We start from the raw sequence: 26439 nt of genomic DNA, 5'->3' as shown, positions 1-26439 counted from the left end.
CGATGCTAAACAGTCCTGGTAAAATGAATTGATATCGATGGACACAATTATAAATAATATATAAAAAACCAAATTTAATGTTACAAGTATGTTCTTCAGCATTTCTAACAAAAATATTCAACGTCGACAGTGATTAGCCATTTGTATTATTTTTAAAATTTTTTTTATTTGTACGGTAAGACAACATTTTTAATCTACAGTAATTTTATATACCAATTTTAATGAATCCTTATTTTCCAGCCTCTTTTTTAGCAACGAATTCCAGTCGCGCGATACGGCGTAGCGTCTTTCCATTTGGGTTGGTGGGCAGCTTGTCCGTAAACTGGACGCCCGCGTGAAGTTGTTTTTGAACCGAGGGTAGTCTCTTCGCCACATGATCTGAAATGTCCTTTTCGGTTATCGAGGATCCCTTACTCTTGACCACCAATGCACCAGCTGCATCTCCTTGTTGCTCATCGTAGATGCCTATGACACACACTTCCTCGACCTGCGGAAGCTCTGCGATAACGCCCTCAATCTCAGAGGGCCAGTAGTGGTTGCCCTGGTACTTGAGGATCTCCTTTTTGCGATCCACCACATAGAGCAAGTTCTGTTCATCAAAGTAGCCCAGATCGCCGGTGTGGAACCATCCTTCGTGATCCAGCGTGCGTTGTGACTCCTCGGGATTTCCATAGTAGCCCTTCCAGGGCAGACCTGTGTGGACATAGATCTCTCCCACTTCGTTGTAACCCTGGTTGTTGCCCTCCTCGTCCACGATGCGTATTTTTACACCTGTCATTGGTTTGCCTACAGTTGTGCCATTTCTAAGCCCTATATTGATAGACACTCCTCGCACCTCAGTCATTGCGTAAACCGAGATCAGTATCGCAGTCGGACACAGCTCCTGCATTTTTTTCAGTGTGGTCATGGACGTAAACCCACCTCCGTAGAAAACCCTCCGAATGGAGGCCAAGGCCGTCTTTGTAACCCCCGGAAAATTTATCAGAGCAGACAGTTGGCAATGAGGCAAAAGGACACAGTTAATTTTGTACCTTTCAACGAGCTTTACAAAGTAGTCCGGAGCAAAGGGTGTGTTGGCTATAATCCGGGTGGAACCGTCCACAGTGCTCTTAAGAAAACTAATCAGACCGCCATGCCAATCCAGACCACTAGCAGAATAAATAATCCATTCGCTGGTCATCGTACTGCCAAGTTAAAAGTAGATTATTTATTATCTTATCAAGATGTATAACAAAGACTCACAAGAATTCTCTGAGAAGCGTCCGATTCGAAATGCAAACAGCCTTAGGCAAGCCAGTGGTTCCCGATGAGCACTGAATGGCCGCAGTCTGGTCGCCTCCTTCCTTCAGAGGTTCTGGTCTGCAATAACAATTTAATAATTTCTCTATTTTTATACCCGTTACTCGTAGAGTAAAAGGGTATATTGTATTCGTGCAAAAGTATGTAACAGGTAGAAGGAAGCGTTTCCGACCCTATAAAGTATATATATTCTTGTTCAGGATCACTAGCCGAGTCGATCTAGCCATGTCCGTCTGTCCGTCTGTCTGTCCGTATGAACGCTGACATCTCGGAAACTACAAAAGCTAGAAGATTGGCATTTTACATGCAGATTTTAGGAGTTCCTACGCAGCGCAAGTTTGTTTCAAAAAGGTGCCACGCCCCCTTTAACGCCCACAATCGCTTATGTACGATTTTAAAAATTTAAATATTTCGGAAAAGTAAAAATGCAGTTTTATTGTGTTTATCAATACCTATCGAAATGTAGAAGAAATTTTTCAAATCGGACCATTCGTTAAAAAGTTACGCGTGATCAAAGTTTCTATCTCCATCTCCCTCGCAATCCCTTTACCTGAGTAACGGGTATCTGATAGTCGGGGCACCCGACTATAGCGTTCTCTCTTGTTTTAACTTTTAATTTTAAGCACTTACTGGTAAAACATTTCCGTTTTGGTGGATTGCAAAAGCGAATCAACATGGGGCACTCCTTCAACAGGATCAGTTACTGTAAAGATCTCCGGCTGCCATCCTTTAGTGGCGGCCCTAACCTTTTCGTACTCCTTTCCATCGCAGAATATTATAGTAGGTTTGGTTATTGAGAAAACGTGTGTCAAGGTAGCTGAAGTATATCATTTAAAATATTAGTTAATATCAGTAAAAAACTTTAAATGACTTACCTTCGTCCGCCACCGGATTCACCGCGTGAAAGGGAGTTGTATTCAGCAGGCAGGCCACTCCCACAGGCATCACATATGTGGAGTTCCTGGCCGCAATGCCAATTACGTCCAAATGCCTTAGCCCCTTTTTCTTAAAGATCTGGGCCATTCGAATGGCCCAGGATATTGCCTGTTCAAAGGTGACTTTCGTGCCATCCACATCATCTATCTGATATAGAGTGCTATCTTTGGGAATAACTCATCATTATCACGCGATTGGACTTACCTGGCACACGTTCTTCGGCCAAGTCCTCATGACGTTGCAAATTATCTTGCCAAGAGACTTCTCATCGGTGTATGTGGGAATCCGTTCGGCTCCACTCCATACCCGAAGCCTCGCGTCGTAAGTTGTTGATAATTCCATTCTGTAGGTGGTCCTTCGCAGTCAAAATCAAGAGTAAACCTAACGTTCTGGTCCAGCTAAGACTGTATTATAGTGAGACAGAGCCCTAAAATACAGCAAGTATTACAGCACCAACTGTTCAACGCGTCTTATCTAACCCGAACAAATTGTAGACTGTCTCCCTCGACGGATCCAATGGTGAAAGCTAGGGAATAGTTTTCGTATTCAGTGTAATTTTACACCAAAATTTAAAATCTCTGCTTTTTTTTTTATTCCAAGTAAAATTTATCTTTGAAAGTCCAGAACTATTTATTATCAAAAAGTATTTAAAAATGAAAATTTCCAAATCTGGTTAGTTGAAAGGGATTCCTGTAATAAGGAAAAACAACCTTCAGGTTTGAGTTCCGTATAAAAAATGATTTTATCTTACTAAGTCTTCGCTTACGTAACTAACTTGAAATTCTTATAATATACTTATTTATGGTCTACGCAGAGACCACATCTGTTTTCCTGAGTGGGACCCTTTTTAACGGTCTCCCGCAAGGCGACCGTTTGTGCAGTGTGAGAACTATATTTATAGTCAGGCTTAAGTGGCCTGTACTTAAGATTACAATTGTTCGGCTGTTTAGCTGATATTAACATATTATTCATATCTTTTCAATCGGCTTAAAATAATATTTAACAAACTAAACGTCATCATAAAAGTATGAGATCGTTAAATTAACTAACAGTAATATAAACTTTCAAGGCAATTGATCTCCTAATCGTTTTAACCATTTTGAGGTTCTAGGCTTTGAGTAAAAATACATATATTTGTGAAAGTCTCGTGACTAGACTAGATCAAAGTCTTCTGCAAGGCGAGTAGTCGCTTGGCCACGTGGTCAGATATCTCCCTGCCAGAAATGGTGGCTCCCTTGCGCAGACGTCCTGCAGCTGGGACAGCTCCGAGATGACTGCCTCGATCTCGGTGTGCCAGTAGTGGAGACCTTGGTGCTTGAGGATCTCCTTTTTGCGGTTCACTATCTGTGTGATACCAGCCTGGAATTTGTTGATCTTGTACTTCTGTACCATCTGGACAAAATACTCGGGTGTGAAGGGTTTGTTGGTTACGATTCGAGTGAAGCCGAAAAGTGTGTTGTAAATGAAGGTCACTAGACCGGAAAACCAATCCAGACAACTGGGCGTAAATATGATGTTTCCACTTATCCCCATCCTGCAAAAGAATAAAACGATTTATTTTATCGGACCCTATCAAGCTATGAGTTTTATGCTATCCTACATGTTATCAATTATAAGGCCACCATTAGAAATGCAGACAGCCTTGGACAAGCCAGCTGTCCCCGAAGAGCACAGAATTGCCACGGTCTGACCACTTCTTTCCTTTAAGGGTTCAGGCCTAAAAGGATATTATCTGTACATGCTTAACCTTCTTGATCCCTTCCGTGTCTGTGGGATCAAGAAGGGTTTCGATGCTCGGCACTCCAGCAACTTGATCGGTAAGGGTAAAGATATCTGTGCTCCAATCCGTAGTGGCAGCTTGAATCTTTTAAATATCGCTCCCATCGCAGAAAATTACGCTTGGTTTAGTTATTGATAATACATAAGTAGTAGTAGCTGCATGGGAGGATTTACTTTAAGTGTTTAACCTAGGAATGGCAACACAAACCTTCGTCTAGCAAGGTACTGATGGAGTGGAAGGGCGTTCCATTCATCAGACAGGCAACTCCCAAGGGCATTGCATATGTAGAGTTTTGCATAGCAATACCAATAATATCCTTGTGCCCCAAGCCTCGTCTTTTGCAAAACTGGGCAATCCTTACTGCCCAAGTAAGCGCTTGTTCGTTGGTAACCGTCGAGTCGTCAACATCGTTTATCTGGTTATAGATTTACGAGCATCCATTGGAACAACTATCCCTCATATCACCTTCCGAGTCAAACTTACCTGGCACACATTCTTGGGCCAAGTCCTCATGGTATTGAATATTATTCTGCCCACAGATGCGTCAGGATTATAGACTGATGTCCTTTTTGCCCCGCTCCAGACCCTCTTCTGCTCACTATATGTCACGGATTGTTCAAACATATTTGTTAATGCTTAGCCACTTGTTCCCAATCACAAATTGAGGACGACTGCGGAGCTGTGAACAAGCGAAGTGTATTTATAGTAGGCCAGAATACCGAAACACCTTTGAGTGTGAACCAGCTTATCAGAAGCATTCGAAAGTTTAGCAAACCATGTTGGACTTTCTAATAATAATAAAAAATGTAGCGTACATTAAATTTTATCGCAGATAGTGTTTTAAGAAACTAATTAAAAGCTCAAATCATGGTGAATTAGCTATTGTCTAAATCTAATCAAATTCACATCATGATTACCCAGCAGTTTTTTGTGCCTTATCAAATCCAGCGCGAGACCAAATCGAAGCAAACAATTAAGCAAATATCCTTATCTTTATATTTAACATGGTATGTTTTCAGCACTAAGATTTTTTTTCAGAAGTTTTATCTTGACAGATAGTACTGATATACCCTTGCAGAGGGTTATTTAAACCATACCTCGCCTTGTTGCTTCTAATTCGATGCTAAACAATTGATATCGATGGACATAATTGTAAGTAATATTTTAAAAACCAAATTTAATGTTACAAGTAAATTCTTCAACATCTCGTGATTAGCCATTTGTATTATTTACAAAACTTATTTTTATTTGTACTGTAAGATAACATTTTTAATCTAAAGTAATTTAATATACCAATTTTAATGAATCCTTATTTTCCAGCCTCTTTTTTAGCAACGAATTCCAATCGTGCGGTACGGCGTAGCGTCTTTCCATTTGGGTTGGTGGGCAGCTTGTCCGTAAACTGCACGCCCGCGTGAAGTTGTTTTTGAACCGAGGGCAGTCTCTTCGCCACATGATCTGAAATTTCCTTTTCAGTTATCGAGGATCCCTTACTCTTGACCACAAGTGCACCAGCTGCATCTCCTTGTTGCTCATCGTAGATGCCTATGACACACACTTCCTCGACCTGCGGAAGCTCTGCGATAACACCTTCAATCTCAGAGGGCCAGTACTGATTGCCCTGGTACTTGAGGATTTCCTTTTTGCGATCCACCACATAGAGCAAGTTCTGTTCATCAAAGTAGCCCAGATCGCCGGTGTGGAACCATCCTTCGTGATCCAGCGTGCGTTGTGACTCCTCGGGATTTCCATAGTAGCCCTTCCAGGGAAGACCTGTGTGGACATAGATCTCTCCCACCTCGTTGTAACCCTGGTTGTTGCCCTCCTCGTCCACGATGCGCATTTTTACTCCTGTCATTGGTTTGCCTACAGAGGTGCCATTTCCAAGCCCTATATTGACGGACACTGCTCGCACCTCAGTCATTGCGTAAACCGAGATCAGTGTCGCAGTGGGACACAGCTCCTGCATTTTTTTCAGTGTGGTCATGGATGTGAACCCACCTGCGTAGCAAACCATCCGAATGGAGAGCAAGGCTTCCTTTGTGGCTCCTGGGAAATTTATCAGGGCAGATAAATGGCGAGGAGGCAAAATGACAGAGGCAATTTTGTACTTCTCAACAAGCTTTACAAAGTGGTCCGGAGCAAATGGTTTGTTGGTTATAATCCGGGTGGAACCGTCCAGAGTGCTCTTAAGAAAAAAAAGCAGACCTGTATACCAATCCACACCACTAGCAGAATAAATGATCCATTCGCTGGTCATCGTACTGCAAAGTAAAAAATTGATTATTTTCTTAGCAAGATGTATAACAAAGACTCACAAGGAATGTATGAGAAGCGTCTGATTCGAAATGCAAACGGCCTTAGGCAAGCCAGTGGTTCCCGATGAGCACTGAATAACCGCAGTCTGTTCGCCTCCTTCTTTCAATGGTTCTGGTCTGAAATAACAAGTTTATAATATCCCTATTTATAGAACTTTTAATTTCAAGCACTCACTGGTAAAACATTTCCGTTTTGGTGGGTTGCAAAAGCGTGTCAACATGAGGCACGCCTTCAACTGGATCAGTTACTGTAAAGATCTCCGGCTGCCATCCTTTAGTGGCGGCCCGGACCTTTTCGTACTCCTTTCCATCGCAGAAAATTACAGTAGGTTTGGTTATTGAGAAAACGTGTGATAAGGTAGCTGAAGTATATTATTTAAAATATTAGTTAATATCGGTTGAAAACTTTAAATGACTTACCTTCGTCCGCCACCGGATTCACCGCGTGAAAGGGAGTTGTATTCAGCAGGCAGGCCACTCCCACAGGCATCACATATGTGGAGTTCCTGGCCGCAATGCCAATTACGTCCAAATGCCTCAGCCCCTTTTTCTTAAAGATCTGGGCCATCCGAATGGCCCAGGATATGGCCTGTTCAAAGGTGACTTCCTTGCCATCCGCATCATCTATCTGATATAGAGTGCCATCTTTGGGAATAACTCATTATTATCACGCGATTGCACTTACCTGGCACACGTTCTTCGGCCAAGTCCTCATGACATTGCAAATTATCTTGCCAAGAGACGTCTCATCGGTGTATGTGAGAATCCGTTCGGCTCCACTCCATACCCGAACATTTGCGTCGAAAGTTGTTGGTATCTCCATTCTTTAGGTGGTCCTTCGCAGTCAAAATCAAGAGTACTACTAACGCTCTGGTCCAGCTAAGACTGTATTATAATAAGACAGAGCCTTAAAGTAGTAGTACAGCACCAACTGTTCAACGCGTCTTATCTAATCTAAATAAATTGTCTCCCTTGTCGGATCCCATGGTGAAAGCTAGGGAACAGTTTTCGTATTCAGTGCAATTAAAAATTTTTAAATCTGGTTAGTTGATATAAACAATTAACAAAGTAATTCTTGTCCAAGCCTTATTTTTATCTTATCAATCAGTTTAAAAGAATATTTAACAAGCTAAACATCATAAAAGTGTGAAATCGCTAGAAATGTGTTAATGACTACCACACGCACAAAATTCGAGATTATATGGAGTGCTTAAAGAGATTAAGATTAAATATCTAGTTCTGGTAAGTTGATATTAACAATTAGCGAAATACTTCTTATGCAACCCTTGTTATCTTATCAATCATCTTAAAAGAATATTAAAAAAAATTTAACGTCATCATTAAAGTTTAAAATCGTTAGATCTGGGTAATGACTAGCGCTTTATCATACGCACAAAATTTGAGCCTTTTTGGAGTGCTTGCCATCTAGAAATAGTCCATTCATTAAATTAACTGCAAGTAATATGAATTTTCAAGGCAAATTATCCTCCAATCGTTTTGACCATTTTGAGGTTCTAGCTTTCTCGTGACTTGACTAGATCAAAGTTTCCTTGCCAGAAATGGGGGCTCTCTTTCTCCTGACCACCAGAGCCCCGGCCGCATCGTCCTCCGCCTCTTCCCAGCTGGGACAGCTCCGAGATGAAATACAGAAGCTAATTTTAGCCTTACTTCGCCTTTTTGCTTCTAGTTCGATGCTAAACTATCATGGTAAACTTTTAATATAAATAATATTGCAAAACCAATTTTAAAGTAACAAGTTTATTTTAATGTGATTAGCCATTTGTAATATTAAAAATAATTTCTTCTTTTGAACAGTGAGGCAATAAATTTAATATAAAATAATGTAACATAACAATTTTTATGAAATTTTATTTTCCAGCCTCTTTTTTCGCAACGAATTCCACTCGCGCGATACGGCGTAACGTCTTTCCATTTGGGTTGGCGGGCAGCTTGTCCGTAAACTGGACGCCCGCGTGAAGTTGTTTTTGAACCGAGGGTAGTCTCTTCGCCACATGATCTGAAATGTCCTTTTCGGTTATGGAGGATCCCTTACTCTTGACCACAAGTGCACCAGCTGCATCTCCTTGTTGCTCATCGTAGATGCCTATGACACACACTTCCTCGACCTGCGGAAGCTCTGCGATAACACCTTCAATCTCAGAGGGCCAGTACTGATTGCCCTGGTACTTGAGGATCTCCTTTTTGCGATCCACCACATAGAGCAAGTTCTGCTCATCAAAGTAGCCCAGATCGCCGGTGTGGAACCATCCTTCGTGATCCAGCGTGCGTTGAGACTCCACGGGATTTCCATAGTAACCCTTCCAAGGAAGACCTATGTGGACATAGATCTCTCCCACTTCGTTGTAACCCTGGTTGTTGCCCTCCTCGTCCACGATGCGCATTTTTACTCCTGTCATTGGTTTGCCTACAGTGTTGCCATTTCCAAGCCCTATATTGATGGACACTGATCCCACCTCAGTCATTGCGTAAACCGAGATCAGTATCGCAGTGGGACACAGCTGCTGCATTTTTTTCAATGTGGTCATGGACGTGAACCCACCTCCGTAGAAAACCATCCGAATGGAGGCCAAGGCCTCCTTTGTGACTCCTGGGAAATTTATCAGGGCAGATATATAGCGAGAAGGCAAAAGGACAGAGCTAATTTTGTACTTCTCAACGAGCTTTACAAAGTGGTCCGGAGCAAATGGTTTGTTGGTTATAATCCGGGTGGAACCGTCCAGAGTGCTCTTAAGAAAACTAAGTAGACCGCTATACCAATCCAGACCACTAGCACAATAAATGTTCCATTCGCTGGTCATCGCACTGCCAAGTTAAAAATAGCTTATTTTCTTAGCAAGATGTATAACAAAGACTCACAAGAAATCTCTGAAAAGCGTCCGATTTGAAATGCAAACAGCCTTAGGCAAGCCAGTGGTTCCCGATGAGCACTGAATAACCGCAGTCTGGTCGCCTCCTTCCTTCAGAGGTTCTGGTCTGCAATAACAATTTAATACTTTTCCTATTTCTGGAACATTTAATTTCAAGCACTCACTGGTAAAACATTTCCGTTTTGGTGGGTTGTAGAAGGGTATCAACATGGGGCACTCCTTCAACAGGATCAGTTACCGTAAAGATCTCCGGCTGCCATCCTTTAGTGGCGGCCCGGACCTTTTCGTACTCCTTTCCATCGCAGAAAATTATAGTAGGTTTGGTTATTGAGAAAACGTGTGATAAGGTAGCTGAAGTATATTATTTAAAATATTAGTTAATATCGGTTGAAAACTTTAAATGACTTACCTTCGTCCGCCACCGGATTCACCGCGTGAAAGGGAGTTGTATTCAGCAGGCAGGCCACACCCACAGGCATCACATATGTGGAGTTCCTGGCCGCAATTCCAATTACGTCCAAATGGCTCAGCCCCTTTTTCTTAAAGATCTGGGCCATCCGAATGGCCCAGGATATTGCCTGTTCAAAGGTTACTTCCTTGCCATCCGCATCATCTATCTGATATAGAGTGCTATCTTTGGGAATAACTCATCATTATCACGCGATTGGACTTACCTGGCACACGTTCTTCGGCCAAGTCCTCATAACGTTGCAAATTATCTTGCCAAGAGACGTCTCATCGGTGTATGTGGGAACCCGTTTGGCTCCACTCCATACCCTAACATTCGCGTCAAAAGTTGTTGGTATCTCCATTCTTTAGGTGGTCCTTCGCAGTCAAAATCAAGTGTACTACTAACGCTCAGGTCCAGCTAAGACTGTATTATAGTGAGACAGCGCCCTAAAATACAGCAAGTAGTACAGTACCAACTGCTTAACGCGTCTTATCTAATCTGAACAAATTATAGACTGCCTCCCTTGACGAATCCAATGGTGAAAACTAGGGAATAGTTTTCATATTCAGTGTAAATTTAAAATCTCTGCATTTCTTTTTATTTCAAGTAAAATTTATCTTTAAAAGTCCAGAAATATTTATTATCAAAAAACTATTTAAAAATGAAAATTTCTTATTCTGCATATCCTTATTTACGGCTCTAGATAGATTTACATATTGACAGAACCAGAGCTCGTAAAATCTAATATGTATTTATGACAATTATCATAAAAGTGTGAAATCGTTAGATATGGGTAATGACTAGCGTCTTATCACACGCACTGAATTTGAGATTATATGGAGTGCTTAAAGAGATTAAGATTAAATATCTAGATAAAAGTTTTATTAGATCTGGGTAATGATTAGCTCTTTATCATACGAACAAAATTTTAGTTTATATGGAGTGCTTGCCATCTAGAAATCTTTCGAGGCAAAACTATAAATTAACTAACAGTAATTTGAACTTTCAAGGCAATTGATCTTCTAATCGTTTTGACTATTTTGAGTAAAAACAAGAAAGGAAAGCTAACTTCGGGCGGAGCCGAAGTTGATATACCCTTGCAGAATACTCTGTAAATTATATTTTCCAAAATTATTCATATGATGCATTCTTAATACTCATAAAAAATCCCAACTTCGTAACTTTAAAAACACCAAAGTTATGGCATTTCCGATCAATCAGTTATATGGCAGCTATAGGATATAGTCGGTCGATCCTTATGAAGTTTGGTAGGTCGGATTGATTGGCCAAAAATAAAACCCATAGAAAATCCCAACTTCCTAACTTTACAAACACCAAAGTTATGGCATTTCCGATCAATCAGTTATATGGCAGCTATAGGATATAGTCGGCCGATCCTTATAAAATTTGGTACGTCAAATTGATTGGCCAAATACAAAACACATAGAAAATCCCAACTTCCTAACTTTACAAACACCAAAGTTGTGGCATTTCCGATCGTTCAGTTATATGGCAGCTATACTATATAGTCGGCCGATCCTTAAAAAATTTGGTACGTCAAATTGATTGGCCAAATGTAAAACCCATAGAAAATCCCAACTTCCTAACTTTAAAAACACCAAAGTTATGGCATTTCCGATCGTTCAGTTATATGGCAGCTATAGGATATAGTCGGCCGATCCCGGCCGTTCCGACTTATATACTGCGTGCAAAGGAAAGAAGGGTGTGTGCAAAGTTTCAATTCGATAGCTTTAAAACTGAGAGACTAGTTTGCGTAGAAACAGACAGACGGACAGACGGACAGACAGACGGACAGACGGACAGACGGACAGACGGACATGGCTATATCAACTCAGGAGGTGATCCTGATCAAGAATATATATACTTTATATGGTCGGAGATGTCTCCTTCACTGCGTTGCACACTTTTGACCAAAATTATAATACCCTCTGCAAGGGTATAACAAGAAAGAACGCTATAGTCGAGTGCCTCGACTATTAGATACCCGTTACTCAGCTAAACAATTGCAACTGTGTACAATGTAAATACATACATATATGTATATGCTTACATACATACACACATACGCCATTGTTTGACTCAGACCTCCAACTTGACTAACTTGATTTGATTTGCATAGTTCTTGGGATATAGTTTGGTATTGACAAATGAAAACCATCGCAATTTCCTTTAATAGAAATCTTAATCGAGAATTAACGTTGACTCTGTTGAGCACCTTGGCCAGCTGTTCCAAAGTCAACCGTTAGATGGCGCCATGAAAGGCGGAAATGTAGGCGCTAGGTTAGAGTGGGCGTGGCAAATTTTTATTCAGCCAATCGATAGGTATTGACGAAACAAATACATATCAATTAAAATTTTCATAATAGCATCAAAACTGTGGCCACAGCTTGTGGCTTGTGGGCGTCAGAGGGGGCGTGGCACCATTTTGAAACAAACTTGCGCTGCGTAGGAAACCCAGCAGTTTTTTGTACTTTATCAAGTCCAGCGCTAGACCAAATCAAAGCAAACAATTAAGCAGATATCCTTATCTTTATTTGTAACAAAATTCAAGGTATGTTTTCAGTACAAAGATTATTTACAATATGCTTTCTGAAATTTTATCTTGACATACAGTGCTGATATTCAGAAGGTAATTTAAACCTTGCTTCGCATTCTTGCTTCTAATTCGATGCTAAACTAACCTGGTAAACTTATAATATAAATAATATTTGCAAAACCAATTTTAAAGTAACAAGTATATTCTACAGCATATCTAACAAAAATATATAATGGGATTAGCCATTAATATTAAAAATAATTTTTTCTTTGTACAGTGAGACAATAGATTTAATTTAAAATAATGTAACATAAAAATTTTTATGAAATCTTATTTTCCAGCCTCTTTTTTAGCAACGAATTCCACTCGCGCGATACGGCGTAACGTCTTTCCATTTGGGTTGGTGGGCAGCTTGTCCGTAAACTGCACGCCCGCGTGAAGTTGTTTTTGAACCGAGGGTAGTCTCTTCGCCACATGATCTGAAATTTCCTTTTCGGTTATGGAGGATCCCTTACTCTTGACCACAAGTGCACCAGCTGCATCTCCTTGTTGCTCATCGTAGATGCCTATGACACACACTTCCTCGACCTGTGACAGCTCTGCGATAACGCCTTCAATCTCAGAGGGCCAGTAGTGATTGCCCTGGTACTTGAGGATCTCCTTTTTGCGATCCACCACATAGAGCAAGTTCTGTTCATCAAAGTAGCCCAGATCGCCGGTGTGAACCCATCCTTCGTGATCCCGCGTGCGTTGTGACTCCACGGGATTTCCATAGTAGCCCTTCCAGGGCAGACCTGTGTGGACATAGATCTCTCCCACCTCGTTGTAACCCTGGTTGTTGCCCTCCTCGTCCACGATGCGTATTTTTACTCCTGTCATTGGTTTGCCTGCAGTGTTGCCATTTCTAAGTCCCATATTGATGGACACTGCACCCACCTCAGTCAATCCATAACCCGAGGTTAGGATCGCAGTCGGACACAGCTCCTGCATTTTCTTCAGTGTGGTCATGGACGTGAATCCACCTCCGTAGGAAACCATCCGAATGGAGGTCAAGGCCTCCTTTGTGGCTCCTGGGAAATTTATCAGGGCAGACATATGGCGAGGAGGCAATATGACAGAGTTGATTTTGTACTTCTCAACGAGCTTTACAAAGTAGTCCGGAGCAAAGGGTTTGTTGGTTATAATCCGGGTGGAACCGACCACAGTGCTTAAAAGAAATGAAGACAGACCGCTATACCAATCCATACCACTAGCTGAATAAACGACCAATTCGCTGTTCATCATACTGCCAGGAAAGTAAATAATAGATTATTTTCTTAGGAAGCTGTATCACAAAGACTCACAAGAAATCGAGGAAAAGCGACTGATTCGAAATGCAAACAGCCTTAGGCAAGCCAGTGGTTCCCGAGGAGCACAGAATGACCGCAGTCTGTTCGCCTCCTTCCTTCAATGGTTCTGGTCTGAAATAACAATTTTATGATTTCCCTGTTTATGGAACTTTTAATTTCAAGCACTTACTGGAAAAACATTTCCGTTTTGGTGGGTTGCAAAAGCGTGTCAACATGGGGCACTCCTTCAACAGGATCGGTTACTGTAAAGATCTCCGGCTGCCATTCTTTAGTGGCGGCCCGGACCTTTTCGTACTCCTTTCCATCGCAGAAAATTATAGTAGGTTTGGTTATTGAGAAAACGTGTGATAAGGTAGCTGAAGTATATTATTTAAAATATTAGTTAATATCGGTTGAAAACTTTAAATGACTTACCTTCGTCCGCCACCGGATTCACCGCGTGAAAGGGGGTTGTATTCAGCAGGCAGGCCACACCCACAGGCATCACATATGTGGAGTTCCTGGCCGCAATGCCAATTACGTCCAAATGGCTCAGCCCGTTTTTCTTAAAGATCTGGGCCATCCGAATGGCCCAGGATATGGCTTGTTCAAAGGTGACTTCCGTGCCGTCCGAATCATCTATCTGATATAGAGTGCCATCTTTGGGAATAACTCATTATTATCACGCGATTGCACTTACCTGGCACACGTTCTTCGGCCAAGTCCTCATGACATTGCAAATTATCTTGCCAAGAGACGTCTCATCGGTGTATGTGAGAATCCGTTCGGCTCCACTCCATACCCGAACCTTAGCGTCGTAAGTTGTTGGTAACTCCATTCTGTAGATGGTCCTTCGCAATCAAAATCAAAAGTACTACTAACGCTCTTGTCCAGCTAAGACTGTATTTATAGTGGGCCAAAGCTTTAAAAAACTGCAAGTAGTAGATGACCTGCACCAACTGCTCAACGCGTCTTATCTTATCTGATTAAATTGTAGACTGCCTCCCTAGACGGATTCAATACGGAAAACTAAGGAATAGTGATAAGAAGGGCTTACGCCAAAATTAAAAATCTCTGCTTTCCTTATTATTATCAAAACACCAATTAAATAGTTCAATATTTCAAGTTCTGGTTTGTTGATATTAACAATCAGCAAAATAATTCTTATGCAGCACTTATTTTTATCTTATCAATCGTGCTAAAAGAACATTAAAACAAACTAAACGTAATCATAAAAAGTTTGAAATTGTACCATCTGGGTAATGACTAATAGTTTATCAAACGCGCAAAATTTAAGATTATATAGATTTTTTTAAGAGATTTGCCATATAGGAATCTTGCGAGACATCATGGTAAGATACTCATTCATAACCAGCAGTAATATGATTGATCTTTTCTAATCGTTTTAACCATTTTGATAAAGCCCTTAAGCAAAAAATACACTTTATTATTGCAAGTCTCGTGACTAGACCAGATCAAAGTCTAAACCTTTTTGTTTGGATTCCAACCAGAAAGAAATTAAAAGGGATTAGTTGTCTTTGTAGGTACAACTCAATTTATTGGGATCCAAAGGTCACCTCACAGTCGAAAGCCCCCTTCAACCAGAGCACTTCAGCCATAATTCTGAAGTATCTCCCAGCACTTGTGATTAAAACTATACACTATTGGGTGGATCGTTGAGACCTCACTTTCCCGTTCCGCTCTGGGCGATGAATACGTCGCGTGCCGTCTTGCGCATCGTCTTGCCATTGACATTGGCGGGCAGTTTGTTGGTGAACTGGACTCCGGCTCTCAGCTGCTTCTGCAAGGCGGGAAGTCGCTTGGCCACGTGGTCAGCTATCTCCTTGCCAGAAATGGTGGCTCCCTTGCTCTTGACCACCAGAGCCCCGGCCGCATCGCCCTCCCGCTCGTCGTAGATGCCCACAACACAGACGTCCTGCACCTGGGGCAGCTCCGAGATGACACCCTCGATCTCGGTGGGCCAGTAGTGGAGGCCCTGGTACTTGAGGATCTCCTTCTTGCGGTCCACTATGTAGAGGAAGTTCTGCTCATCGAAGTAGCCTAGATCGCCGGTGTGAAACCATCCTTCGAAGTCCTGCATGCGCCGAGACTCCACGGGATTGCCGTAGTACCCATTCCAGGCCTGACCCGTGTGCACATAGATCTCGCCCACATCGTTGTATCCCAGGTTCTTGCCATCCTCGTCCACGATCCGAATCTTTAGTCCCGGCACTGGTCTGCCCGCCGAGGAGACGTTGCTGATTCCAATATTGATCGTGATGGCGCCCACCTCTGTCATTCCGTATCCCGAGTTAAACATGGCAGCCTTGCAGATTTCCTGCGATCGCTGCAGAGTGGCTAGGGAAAGCGATCCACCGCCGTAGTTAAGGTTCGAAATTGATGCCAGGGCTTCCGGCTTGGCATCTGGGCAAGCGATTAGCGCGGATAGATGACGAGGTGGGAGCACGGCATAGTTGATCTTGTACTTCTTCACCAGACCTACGAAATACTCGGGGGTAAAGGCTTTGTTGCTAATGATCCTTGTGCATCCAAAAACAGTGCTGAAGACAAAGGCCCACAAACCGGTGATCCAGTCCAGGCAGCTTCCAACATAAACCACGGATTGGCTCGTGATTAGCCTGATATAGGATTTAATTACATATTAACGATTGCACTCGGGGTTAAAGAAAATAGACTCACATGCTGTCCTGTATCAGGATGCTGTTGGAAATGCAGACGGCCTTAGGCAGTCCAGTAGTTCCAGAGGAGCACAGGATGGCTACGGTTTGATCGCCACCTTCCTTTAGAACTTCTGGTCTAAAAGTACCCATAGTTAGTAAACAAATCTAGGACTAACAAGTCTTACTTACTGGTACATCCTTTCAGTGGTTGTTGGATCCAGCAGGGTCTCAATGCTCTGGACTCCTTCAACATGATCGGATAGGGTAAAGATTTCCGGATGCCATCCAATAGTTGCCTTATGAATCTTATCGTATTCGTGTCCATCGACGAAAACCAGAGTTGGCTTGGTGATCGAGAAGACATGGGTTAAAGATCCTGATTGAAATGAGAGAGATATGTTTATAAATGCTTAGATTTTCCCAAGACTATATACCAACCATCATCTAGCATAGGATTAACCGAGTGGAAAGGAGTGGCGTTCATCAGGCAGGCCACTCCAAGGGGCATTACATATGTTGAGTTCTTGGCCGCAATGCCAATAACATCCTTGTGGTTAAGACCTCTCTTTTTAAGGTACTGGGCAATCCGAATAGCCCACGTTAATCCCTGCTCGAAGGTGACTGTTACTCCATCAATATCACAAATCTAAAGAGGATTGTTTAGCTTGAGATATCGGATTTCTGTGGAGAGTCCTACTCACCTGACAAACGTTTTTGGGCCAGTTCCTCATGTTGTTGAAAATGATTTTGCCCACGGAGGAATCATAGTTGTACATGGAGTTGCGCTTGGCTCCGCTCCAGACATTATCCTTTTCACTGTAGGTGGTAGGTATCATAGCCATATTGTGGTTTCCTCGAAGAACTTGCTCGCCGTCCAAAAATTAGTGGACTATGGTGAACGCGGGTGAATGCAGCTCCATTTATAAGGGATCCAGAGCTCTGGAAATCCAGTCCCGATAGACACCTTGAGTGGATCCACTGCAAGTGGCTAACACCTGTACCATCTTATCTATGCCTGCAGAAGATAGTGCAGCAATAGATTTCGACCTGGGCCATGACTATTTAATACCCTGCTCCAAAGTCTCAAGACTTGAGTCTTTAATCTAGGTACGTTAATCCGTTACGTTGTTTTAAACGTCTACGAAAAAATACAGTGAGTTAATACTACTTCTTGAACAAAAATTCTCGCTAATACTCCACCTTTTTGCTGTAAATCTTGCTAATACCACAAACTAAGTCCACTCAATTACATTTGCAGGGAATTTATGTATACTTAATAGTAGAGTTCATATTTAAGTGGTTTTCAGAAAGGTTGTTATCTGTATCTAATCTTTCTCATTCAATGCTAAATCGAAGCAAAAGAAAATCCCAGACAAACATACCCTAAGTACCGTTATAAATAGGAAAAACCTGATCAAGTAAAACACCTGACTATCTCTGATTCAAATCACGCAAATTGCACTATTGTTCAGGAAGTGACACAGTAATGCGATCATTACCCATTTTTATTAATCATGAGATTTGAACGCTGTCATAACAAGTTTTATGGGCTTATTAATCCTTTCGCTACCTCGCATTCCTTGTCGAGGTTTACTTAGATTAAGTCTTGTTATTGTCACCTAGCGGTCTTTACTTAATAACCACAAACATCTTTAATGTCTATATATTTTATATGTCTTTGTATTAACCAAAATGTCAGGTCCCTTGTTAAATACTTAACCTTTTAGTCGCATTATTGTCAATTCTCTAGGACCGCCAATGTTTTAAAAAAACTTTCTTATGCCTCTTTTAATAAAATGTTTTTAAGTGTTGATTTTTTAAAAAACGTTAAAATTATTTATTTCAACATGTAATTTTTATATTTTTGAGTTTAATTTTCTAAAAACGGTGAGTACAGAAACATTTTTACGGTCACATTCGGATTTTGGACAACGAAATAGATTATAAAAGTTTAATTTAAAAGTGTACATTTTTGGCGTTGCACATTGTTATTTGAATTTTAAGCAGCGGTTACATTGAAATGATCTGGCAGCACTCCGAACGGTCCGGCAGCTCGGCGTACAGCTGTCAGCTCAGCTGATAATGCGGGCAGCCCTGGTTCTAAAAATTTCACGGCCAACAGCCAAAATTCGCGGTCAGAAACGCGGAAGTCTCTAGTTTTATGTAATGTTTAGTTGACGAGGAGAAATTTCCGATCTGTGCGCTAATTGACCTGCTCCGCAATGCTTAACTACCACCTCGGGGTCGTGGTCCGCTTCGCGCGCCATAAGCCGCTGTTATTGTGGGCGCCCGTCTGCCACAAGAGTTCCCTCAGTCCGCTGAAGGAATATGAGGAGCGGGTGAAAGCCGGCCAACTGAAGACCGATGACAGGCAGTTCCAGACGATGAAGGAGCTGGACGCACTGTACCACAAGATTCAGGGCTATAGACCAAGCTACAAAACGAGCGGCGGTGGCGGTGGCTTCTTCAGTTCCCTTTTCGGACGGAAATCCTCGTCCGAGGATGATCAGGATGACCCCAACGCTGGTAGCCACGCACCCCAGGGACTATACCTCTACGGCAGCGTGGGCGTTGGCAAGACCACGCTGATGGACCTCTTCTTCGACTGCTGCACTAAGGTGATAACCTGAACTAGGTCCTCAAGAGCAGAATACCAACTGTTTCGCTTTCAGATCGATAGGAAGCAGCGTGTCCACTTCACCTCCTTCATGAACACGGTGCACACACGCATCCACGAGGCCAAGCAGGAACAGGGACCAGTGGACCGGGCTTTCAACTCGGAGAAGCCCGCGCCCTTTGATCCGACAAAACCGGTGGCTGACCTGATTGCCCGCGAATCTTGGCTGATTTGCTTCGACGAGTTTCAGGTGACGGACATTGCCGACGCCATGGTGCTGAAGCGCCTGTTTACCCACCTCTTTCGACACGGAATTGTGGTTGTGGCCACCAGCAATCGTCATCCCGAGGATCTGTACAAGAACGGTCTGCAGCGCACGAACTTCCTGCCCTTCATCGGGCTGCTCCAGCGGCGCTGCAAAGTGTCCCAACTGGATTCAATTGACTACCGGCGGATAGCCCAGTCCGGGGACACCAACTACTTCGTCAAAGGCCAAGCGGATGCAGACGGTAGCATGAATCGCATGTTCAAGATCCTGTGCGCCGAGGAGAACGATATTATCCGACCGCGGACCTTGACTCACTTCGGAAGGGATCTAACTTTCAATCGCACCTGTGGTCAGGTGCTGGACAGCACCTTTGGAGAACTCTGTGATCGAGTAAGCAAATAAGAAATGTGATATTTGACGAAAACTAATGACACACCCAACCATTAGCCTCTAGCTGGCAGCGATTTCCTGCAGGTATCCCAGTTCTTTCATACCGTCCTCATACGAGATGTGCCCCAACTGACCCTGGATGTCAAGGCGCAAATGCGACGCTTTATAACGCTAATAGATACCCTGTACAATAATCGAGTGCGCGTGGTTATATCGGCCGATGTCCCGCTTGAAAATCTGTTTAGTTTTACAGGAGGTTCTAAAAGTCTTTCCGATTCCGAACGGACTTTAATGGATGACTTAAAAATGGTGAGCACCACAAATTGATTCGATTTATTATCTTATAATAACCTATTATACATTGCAGAACGAATCGAAATCCAGTTTTTTCACCGGTGAAGAGGAACTGTTCGCTTTCGATCGCACGATTTCACGGCTCTACGAAATGCAAAAGCGGGAGTACTGGGAGCAGTGGGCCAAGCATCGCTAAAACTCCATATCACAAAGCAGTAGTTCAATTAGCGCAATTAAATTATTTGTTTTCTACCTCGGTGTCGTGAAATTTTTAAAAACAACAAATTCTTGTACTTACTAAATCCCCATCAAAAATGCAATATTTACAATAGGTGCCTTTCGCAAGTATTAAAAAGCAATAAACAAAGTTACCCAAGTGTTATTTGTATTTTTTAACTCTTCGTTTGTATTTCAACATCATTTATTTGTGATCGGTGATCTTGTAACGGTCTCGAGCTGTAAAATTATCAGTTAATCCACGCGGTCTGGCAACGCTGCAATCAGCTGTTCAGCAAACAAATTGATAAGATTTTTCTCATGTTTCTCGGTTGAGGTTTGGGAGAAGATTAGGGGTCAAGAACGAGTGATCGATTTTATCTGCAAGTGGGCAGTAATCAACCAAATTTACAGGCTTAATAGTAATCAGCAATGGATGTCAAGGAACTGGAAGTAAACAAAACCCTGCCCTTTGGTGAGATATTGAGAATTCCAAAGTTCATAAATGTAATATATGTAAATTTAAAGATCCCTCGCTGCTGTCGGTCAACATCTCGCTGCGCCAGATTGAGGAGATCGCCATGACGGTGTCCCAGCGCTGCCATGTTACCGGGGCCAACGAGATCGCCTGGGCACTGCGAGCTTTGATGCTCACGGATCTGACCACCCTAGCAGGTGATGATACGGCGGCCAATGTCCGGAGGCTGTGCCTCCGCGCCTGCTATCCCTTCGAGCCGCAGTTCTTCGACAAGTTCTTCGATCGTGCCCTCATCCCGGAGATGCACACGGCCGCAGTTTGTGTTTATCCTGCCAGGGTAAAGGATGCCTACCATACGCTCCAGCAATACGACAAACTCGACAAGGTGGCCATTGCCGCGGTGGCTACCGGCTTTCCCACAGGCCAGTACGGTCTACAGACTCGCCTGCAGGAGATAAGCCATGCCATTCTGGCCGGCGCCACAGAGATCGACATTGTGATCAACCGACAGTTGGCCCTGGTGGGCGATTGGGAGGCCCTGTACAACGAGGTGGTCCTTATGCGCAGTGCCTGCGGACAGAGAGCTCATTTGAAGACTATCCTGGCCATCGGGGAGCTTGGCACCATGGAGAATGTATGAAGCAATTCTCTTAATATTCTCTTAACTACACCAAGTAATATATTATGACACCCACCATTAGGTCTACAAAGCAGCGATGGTTTGCATGCTGGCCGGAGCCGACTTCATTAAGACCTCCACGGGAAAGGAGACCGTGAATGCCACCCTGCCCGTGGGCCTAGTCATGATATTCGCCATCCAGGAGTTCAAGCGGCGCACCTGCCAGATTGTTGGTTTAAAGCCAGCCGGCGGAGTGAAGACAGTGCGGGATGCCATCGCATGGATGACGATGGTCAACGAGACCCTCGGTATTCGCTGGCTCCGTCCCGAGAGGTTCCGTTTCGGTGCCTCCGGACTGCTAGACGATATTGAGCGCGTGGTGCGCGAAGGCGTTAAAAAACTAGAGGAGGAGGAGGCCCTAAAGAACCTTCCCGTGTCTCGGGAGGCAGCTGCCGCCGAGACCTTCTGCAAGGAGCTGCGCAAGAAGAAAGAGACCCAGTAGACGGCGCTTCATCCTAGCCTTTAATCGCAGGGAGTGCATTTATTGTAGCATTTTTATACAACTGACTAAAACCTATAAACAAAAAATCCCATCTATGTGCGATGCTTTACCTGGACGGGCGATTTGAAGTCGAAGTCTAACTGCGCAGGAGCTGCCATTAGATCCTCCTCAGCCTGCTCCTCGCCGTGCTGCAGGAGCTTTGTAGGTGAGACCAACTCTTTGTGCGGCTGGTTGTCCGGCATCTTCACCTGCATGTCCACCGCAAAGAAGGAATCATCGAAGTTGATCCGATTGCGCTCGTCCTGCTCCAGATACATGGCTTTGGGGGCAGTTGCTCCGCCCATGGCCTTCTCGTAGGTGTTTAGCCACTTGAGGTTGAGGTTGATGTGCTTGTTGGCCGCGTTGAACTTCTTTGGCTTCTTCTTTGGCTTGTCCGCATAGTAGTTATGCTCGGACTTCTGAGGCGGTGGAGCGATCTTCTCCATCATCCGGCTCTTGGCGTCCAGCTTGGGTTCCACGTAGTCGAAGAGTGGCAGATAGAAGTTATAGGGCTGCTCCGTGGGCGGCAGCAAGCGCTGCTGTGGCTGCACCTGCTCCTGCACCTGGCTACTGGCCTCCGCCATGGAATCTTCCTCTAGGGCGGGTCCGAAGATTTCGCCAGCACGCCGGAGCAGGTTCTCCAAACGCTCTATCGTGATGATGTGTGGATGGATGAGCTGAACATCGTCATGCAGCTGTGCTCGCCGAGCCGCCGGAGGCTTGGCGGCCACACTGCAGCAAAAGGCGCACAACAGGAGCTGCAAGAAGGGGGGAACTTAGTCCGATTTTTATCATGATCCGTGATCCCCTAGACTCACAACTAGAAAACCATTCATTTCCATTTAAATTCCAATAGCTCTGATCGAGTCACTTTCGTCTACTCATAGGCAGTGCTCCAGTTTAACCACCTTCACTTTCAAAGATATCACACGAAGTGAGGCCTCCTTGGAGCTGGCCAATTCATTTATACTGGCGCTCCGTGCTCCAAACGGAAGCTCGGAAGTCTCCGCCATAAATGGCCAACAACAAACCAGCCCCGGGAGCCTGGTTGGCTGGGAGAAAACTAGTTTCCCACACGAGAAATAAATATGTAACGAGACAAACTAGATCTGCACATGTATGCCTGCACGCCAGAGCGCATAATAATGTTAATGTAACAGCGATGCCGATGCCAATGCTGGAGTTGAACAAACTGGAACCGCCAGAGACGAACCGTTTGTCACTCATAATGAGTCCGAGCCTCGCTATCGAAATTGTCCAATTTCAGGCAGTGGCCAGGGAAAAGTCGGGCGCTTCGTGAGCTGTGGAGTGCAAGTGCAATGACCCACACAATTATTTCCGCAGCAATGGGGACGAATGTGTGAACCCGTTTCGATTGTTTCGACTCTCATTGCCGTAAAAGTGCAAGTTCAAAGCTGCAGGAAACAATAAACGACGACATAATGGCAAAAGTGTAACGGCCATAACTTGTTCGTTGACTCGAAAATCGATCATGGAAAATCTTCAGGGTGTATTCAACATGTGTGGGATTTATTAAACATATCAGCCACCCTCCTACTATCACGATTGCCGCAGCTCGGGCAGTCCCTTAAGGATAACGTCCAGTGCCTTCATGTCCTTGTTGACGGTTTCACTGAGTACTTCCATGGCGCGCTGCTGCATGGTCAGGAAGGTCTTCATCTCGTCCTCGGCCTCCTTGTCGATGGAATACTCGGCTCCTCCGTTTCCGGCAAACTGATTGCGCTGCATGCGCATCTGAGAGAGCAGCTCGCTGAGACGGCCCTTAAATTGGGTGGGAGCGGACACGACTGCCTGCATGTTCTGGAGCTTGGTGCGCATTGCCTCTTCCTCGGGCGTCAGGGAGGTGCCCACCTTGCGAGTACACTCTTGCTTCACAATTATCTGTAGATGACATAATTGATGGTTAACAAAAGGATGAACTATGCAGATATCTTTATCCTACCCTGAGTATGCGATGTCCTAGCTCGGCTAATTTCCGTTTATGTTCTATAATCTTGGCTGTGGCCGTTGCGTGCCGCTGTCTTAGTTCCGTTAGTTCGCCCTCCACTTTCTTCATGTACAACGCATGAGTGTCCGTTTCCTGTTCCTGGCACTTGACGCGCCACTTCAGGTCGTTGAATCCGACCATGGGCACTGGTATTAATTTGCTGGCATCCGGATTGTCCGAATTCGCTTGGCGCCACATGCGCGGATCTACGCCTCTGGGGGGATTTTCGAGGTACTCCTTCAACTGATCCTCGTCGGGCAATACATGAGCCAAGGCCTCCACAATGCCAAGATTGCTCAGTTGGGGTTTCAGCGATGCCTGATTCAGGTAATTCGATAGTTCGGTGGCCAATACACGCTTGCTTTCGTTGGGTGCATGCTGCAGCTTCTCCTCCACGTAGATAACCATCTGGCACTTCTTGTTCTCCAGCTCCTTAATGGAATCAATGTGAACCAACATGTTTGGTTTGCTGCCGAATAGGCTATGCAGAGTTTGCACCACTTGCTGCTGGTGTGGCCTAAATTTAAGGGGTATAAGTTATATGTTGTGGAAAGCTAGATTGAGATTACTTACTTAACGGCAGAGAGTTCTCTGCAGAAGTTTAAGGCCACCAGCCCCAGTTTGTTATCCTTGCCCGGCATGCGACTATAGCCAATGGCCTTAAAGCGGCACATTAGGTTTTCCGGCGTAATGTCCACCGGCGCCGCACTCTGCGAGTAAAACATCTTTCCCGTGCCCCAAGTGGCCTGCAAGTAGTTCCATTTCGCCACTATCTTATCCCGGTCATCGCCGAAAATGGACACATTTAGAATGGACTGGGCAAAGGCCTCATCAGCCGAAATGGCCGCCGGTTGCTGTTGCGGCTGTCCAAGCATGAAGTTGGTGCCACCGAAACCACCAAATCCCGGCGTTACTGTTGAATTCGCAGGCTTTCCAAAGGCTGAAACATGAACCAGGTTAGGAATACCAAACAAGAGCTAATTGGGCAAACTGAAACTCACTGGATCCAAAGGCTCCGCCTCCAAAGCCAGTGGACTGGCTGGTTCCGAAGCCGCCGAAAGCAGGTGCCGATGTGGTTGTTGTCCCAAAGCCTGCAAATCCACTTGCTGGCGCTGTATTCGCCGCTGCCGGCTGGCCGAATCCACTAAAAGCCGGCGGCGCTGCACTGGTCGCTGGAGCACCGAACAAACTCGCCTGACTTGTTGCTGGAGCTGCCCCAAATCCGGTGAAACCGCCTCCACCAAGTCCGGTGCCCGCTGTTGTCGTTGCTGCACCAAACGCCGGGGCACTTCCAAAGGCGGAGCCACCAAAGCCAGCTGTTGATGTGGCGGCTCCAAAAGCCGGAGCACCGGCCTGGGCGCCAAAAGCCGGGGCAGCAGCTTGGGCACCAAAGGCCGGAGCAGCAGCTGGCGCTCCAAAGGCGGAACCAGCTCCAAAGGCAGAGGTAGCCGGTTGGGAACCAAAGGCCGTCGTCGCTGAGGCCTGAGTTCCGAATGCGGGTGCCGGCTGACTGGTTGCTGGTGCTCCAAACGGTGATCCGAAGAGGCCACCAGTTGCTGAGCGGGGAGATAAGAAGACGGAAAAATGGGTCAGCGATTGGGAAACTAGGCTTCCGACTTGAAATCTTATCTGCTATAATTTTGGGTTCGGAAACTCTAAGCTAGTTTTAGTTTGACTCGAGAACTGAACGCCTACTGGTCGTGAGAAATGGCTGTGGTCATTATTTTACTGATCCTCGTGCTGAGTTTCGTGGGATATGTGGCTTATGTGGTTCACAAAAAGGGGTAAGGGCCTTTGTCCATTGGCTTATGATTTTGTAAAACTTAAATTTCCCGTCTCCAGCATCGACCCGAAGGACATCCGCATACAAAGCCTGCAGGACGCAAAGAAGCTGCTGCAGCCACCACCAAGCGGGAATGGACCTCACAAATACCTGGAGAAGAGGGCATGAGGTCTTGTTTACGGAAACTCACTTTTGGTCGGCGTGCTTGTTGCTCCCAGCGATGTGTTGGCTCCGAAGAAGGACATGATGCGGAATTCTCAAGGACGATGAGTTGCCGATGCAGTGGGGTTGCCTTCCCTAGAGGCCTTGTTAATAAATCTCGGTTTAAATTAATAAAAATAGGTCTTAATTCTAATAAACGTAAAATTTTGGCGCTTTTTGAGGAAAGTGTTTTAGTGTGCCCGTAGCTCAACCGCTTAAATATACCAAAAAAATGATTTTAGGCAAATGGCTTAAGTCTTCGATATTTGCGACCTCTGCTTTTTGTCCTTTTTTCCTGTGGTCACTCTAATTCACATTATGTTAATGCAAAATCTAAATCATTTGAAATGGGGCGCGCATTTTGCTCTTTTTGCTCCTATTCGTTTCTCACAAGTGCATTCACCTGCGCTAGAGAGAGACGGAAGATATTTATATTAAGTTGTTTAGCTGAGTAACGGGTATCTAATAGTCGAGGCACTCGACTATAGCGTTCTCTCTTGTTTTATAATTTTATTTGTTAATTGAATAAATGTTAAAGCAAAATTGAAAGCCAGTTCCCCATTTATAAAATCCCTTTGAATTTGGTTTTAAATTCCGCAACTATTCCTACAAACCTTCAGTTATTTTTGAAAGTGACCTCTAGTGACCTCTGTCATGAATTCCCCCCACAAGTGGGTGTTTTTGTTGAATTCTGCTGATTAAATTAATTAATTAAATTAAAACGATTGTCGTAGTCTAGAATGGTCTCCAAAGTCATAAAAACCATGAGAAGAGTCGGTCAGAAGT

At 44.2% G+C, this 26439-nt stretch overlaps 10 protein-coding genes and 1 pseudogene across 13 annotated transcripts; 3 read left to right on the top strand and 8 right to left on the bottom strand.

Annotated features, from left to right (window-relative positions):
* Window positions 1–181: 181 nt before the first annotated feature.
* LOC108046196 (4-coumarate--CoA ligase 1-like) lies at window positions 182–2975 on the bottom strand. Of its 4 annotated transcripts, none has more exons than XM_017125774.2 (6): window positions 2715–2975; window positions 2440–2662; window positions 2175–2382; window positions 1930–2116; window positions 1243–1359; window positions 182–1184 (listed from the first exon to the last, which is right to left on the bottom strand). In XM_017125774.2, the coding sequence occupies exons 2-6, from the start codon at window positions 2575–2577 to the stop codon at window positions 230–232; spliced, it is 1605 nt and encodes a 534-aa protein (XP_016981263.1). In that variant the 5' UTR covers window positions 2578–2662; window positions 2715–2975; the 3' UTR covers window positions 182–229. The 4 variants fall into 4 exon arrangements, with proteins under 4 accessions (XP_016981263.1, XP_016981265.1, XP_016981266.1 ...); XM_017125776.2 differs by having other exon boundaries at window positions 2440–2639; XM_017125777.2 differs by having other exon boundaries at window positions 2440–2633.
* A 300-nt stretch (window positions 2976–3275) lies between these two features.
* Window positions 3276–4639, bottom strand: LOC108046183 (annotated as a pseudogene).
* Window positions 4640–5324: 685 nt separating this feature from the next.
* LOC108046184 (4-coumarate--CoA ligase 1-like) lies at window positions 5325–7156 on the bottom strand. Its single transcript, XM_017125760.1, has 5 exons — window positions 7019–7156; window positions 6754–6961; window positions 6509–6695; window positions 6334–6450; window positions 5325–6279 (listed from the first exon to the last, which is right to left on the bottom strand). Exons 1-5 carry the CDS (start codon window positions 7154–7156, stop codon window positions 5325–5327), a joined length of 1605 nt encoding a protein of 534 aa, XP_016981249.1.
* A 1045-nt stretch (window positions 7157–8201) lies between these two features.
* LOC108046205 (4-coumarate--CoA ligase 1-like) lies at window positions 8202–10054 on the bottom strand. The gene is made up of 5 exons (XM_017125787.2): window positions 9896–10054; window positions 9631–9838; window positions 9386–9572; window positions 9211–9327; window positions 8202–9156 (listed from the first exon to the last, which is right to left on the bottom strand). Exons 1-5 carry the CDS (start codon window positions 10031–10033, stop codon window positions 8202–8204), a joined length of 1605 nt encoding a protein of 534 aa, XP_016981276.2. The 5' UTR covers window positions 10034–10054.
* A 2505-nt stretch (window positions 10055–12559) lies between these two features.
* Window positions 12560–14395, bottom strand: LOC108046185 (4-coumarate--CoA ligase 1-like). The gene is made up of 5 exons (XM_017125761.1): window positions 14258–14395; window positions 13993–14200; window positions 13748–13934; window positions 13573–13689; window positions 12560–13514 (listed from the first exon to the last, which is right to left on the bottom strand). The coding sequence occupies exons 1-5, from the start codon at window positions 14393–14395 to the stop codon at window positions 12560–12562; spliced, it is 1605 nt and encodes a 534-aa protein (XP_016981250.1).
* A 694-nt stretch (window positions 14396–15089) lies between these two features.
* LOC108046190 (luciferin 4-monooxygenase-like) lies at window positions 15090–17114 on the bottom strand. Its single transcript, XM_017125769.1, has 5 exons — window positions 16940–17114; window positions 16677–16884; window positions 16428–16614; window positions 16258–16374; window positions 15090–16196 (listed from the first exon to the last, which is right to left on the bottom strand). The coding sequence occupies exons 1-5, from the start codon at window positions 17078–17080 to the stop codon at window positions 15242–15244; spliced, it is 1608 nt and encodes a 535-aa protein (XP_016981258.1). The 5' UTR covers window positions 17081–17114; the 3' UTR covers window positions 15090–15241.
* A 1196-nt stretch (window positions 17115–18310) lies between these two features.
* LOC108046221 (putative ATPase N2B) lies at window positions 18311–20189 on the top strand. The gene is made up of 4 exons (XM_017125807.2): window positions 18311–18856; window positions 18911–19513; window positions 19571–19822; window positions 19881–20189. The coding sequence occupies exons 1-4, from the start codon at window positions 18461–18463 to the stop codon at window positions 20001–20003; spliced, it is 1374 nt and encodes a 457-aa protein (XP_016981296.1). The 5' UTR covers window positions 18311–18460; the 3' UTR covers window positions 20004–20189.
* A 61-nt stretch (window positions 20190–20250) lies between these two features.
* On the top strand, window positions 20251–21717 carry LOC108046222 (deoxyribose-phosphate aldolase). Its single transcript, XM_017125808.2, has 3 exons — window positions 20251–20498; window positions 20552–21135; window positions 21203–21717. Exons 1-3 carry the CDS (start codon window positions 20456–20458, stop codon window positions 21620–21622), a joined length of 1047 nt encoding a protein of 348 aa, XP_016981297.1. The 5' UTR covers window positions 20251–20455; the 3' UTR covers window positions 21623–21717.
* On the bottom strand, window positions 21715–23155 carry LOC108046223. Its single transcript, XM_017125809.2, has 2 exons — window positions 22480–23155; window positions 21715–22419 (listed from the first exon to the last, which is right to left on the bottom strand). The coding sequence occupies exons 1-2, from the start codon at window positions 22501–22503 to the stop codon at window positions 21715–21717; spliced, it is 729 nt and encodes a 242-aa protein (XP_016981298.1). The 5' UTR covers window positions 22504–23155.
* Window positions 23156–23170: 15 nt separating this feature from the next.
* On the bottom strand, window positions 23171–25838 carry LOC108046220 (probable nucleoporin Nup54). The gene is made up of 5 exons (XM_017125806.2): window positions 25643–25838; window positions 24671–25225; window positions 24243–24609; window positions 23625–24186; window positions 23171–23563 (listed from the first exon to the last, which is right to left on the bottom strand). Exons 1-5 carry the CDS (start codon window positions 25695–25697, stop codon window positions 23222–23224), a joined length of 1881 nt encoding a protein of 626 aa, XP_016981295.1. The 5' UTR covers window positions 25698–25838; the 3' UTR covers window positions 23171–23221.
* On the top strand, window positions 25328–25832 carry LOC108046225. The gene is made up of 2 exons (XM_017125810.1): window positions 25328–25453; window positions 25512–25832. Exons 1-2 carry the CDS (start codon window positions 25377–25379, stop codon window positions 25618–25620), a joined length of 186 nt encoding a protein of 61 aa, XP_016981299.1. The 5' UTR covers window positions 25328–25376; the 3' UTR covers window positions 25621–25832.
* Window positions 25839–26439: the final 601 nt, after the last annotated feature.

Source organism: Drosophila rhopaloa, unplaced genomic scaffold (genome assembly GCF_018152115.1).
Source record: "Drosophila rhopaloa isolate 14029-0021.01 unplaced genomic scaffold, ASM1815211v1 contig_115, whole genome shotgun sequence".
NCBI lineage: Eukaryota > Metazoa > Arthropoda > Insecta > Diptera > Drosophilidae > Drosophila > Drosophila rhopaloa.
Note: the sequence above shows the minus strand (reverse complement) of the source record. Positions and strands in the feature narration are given on the sequence as shown.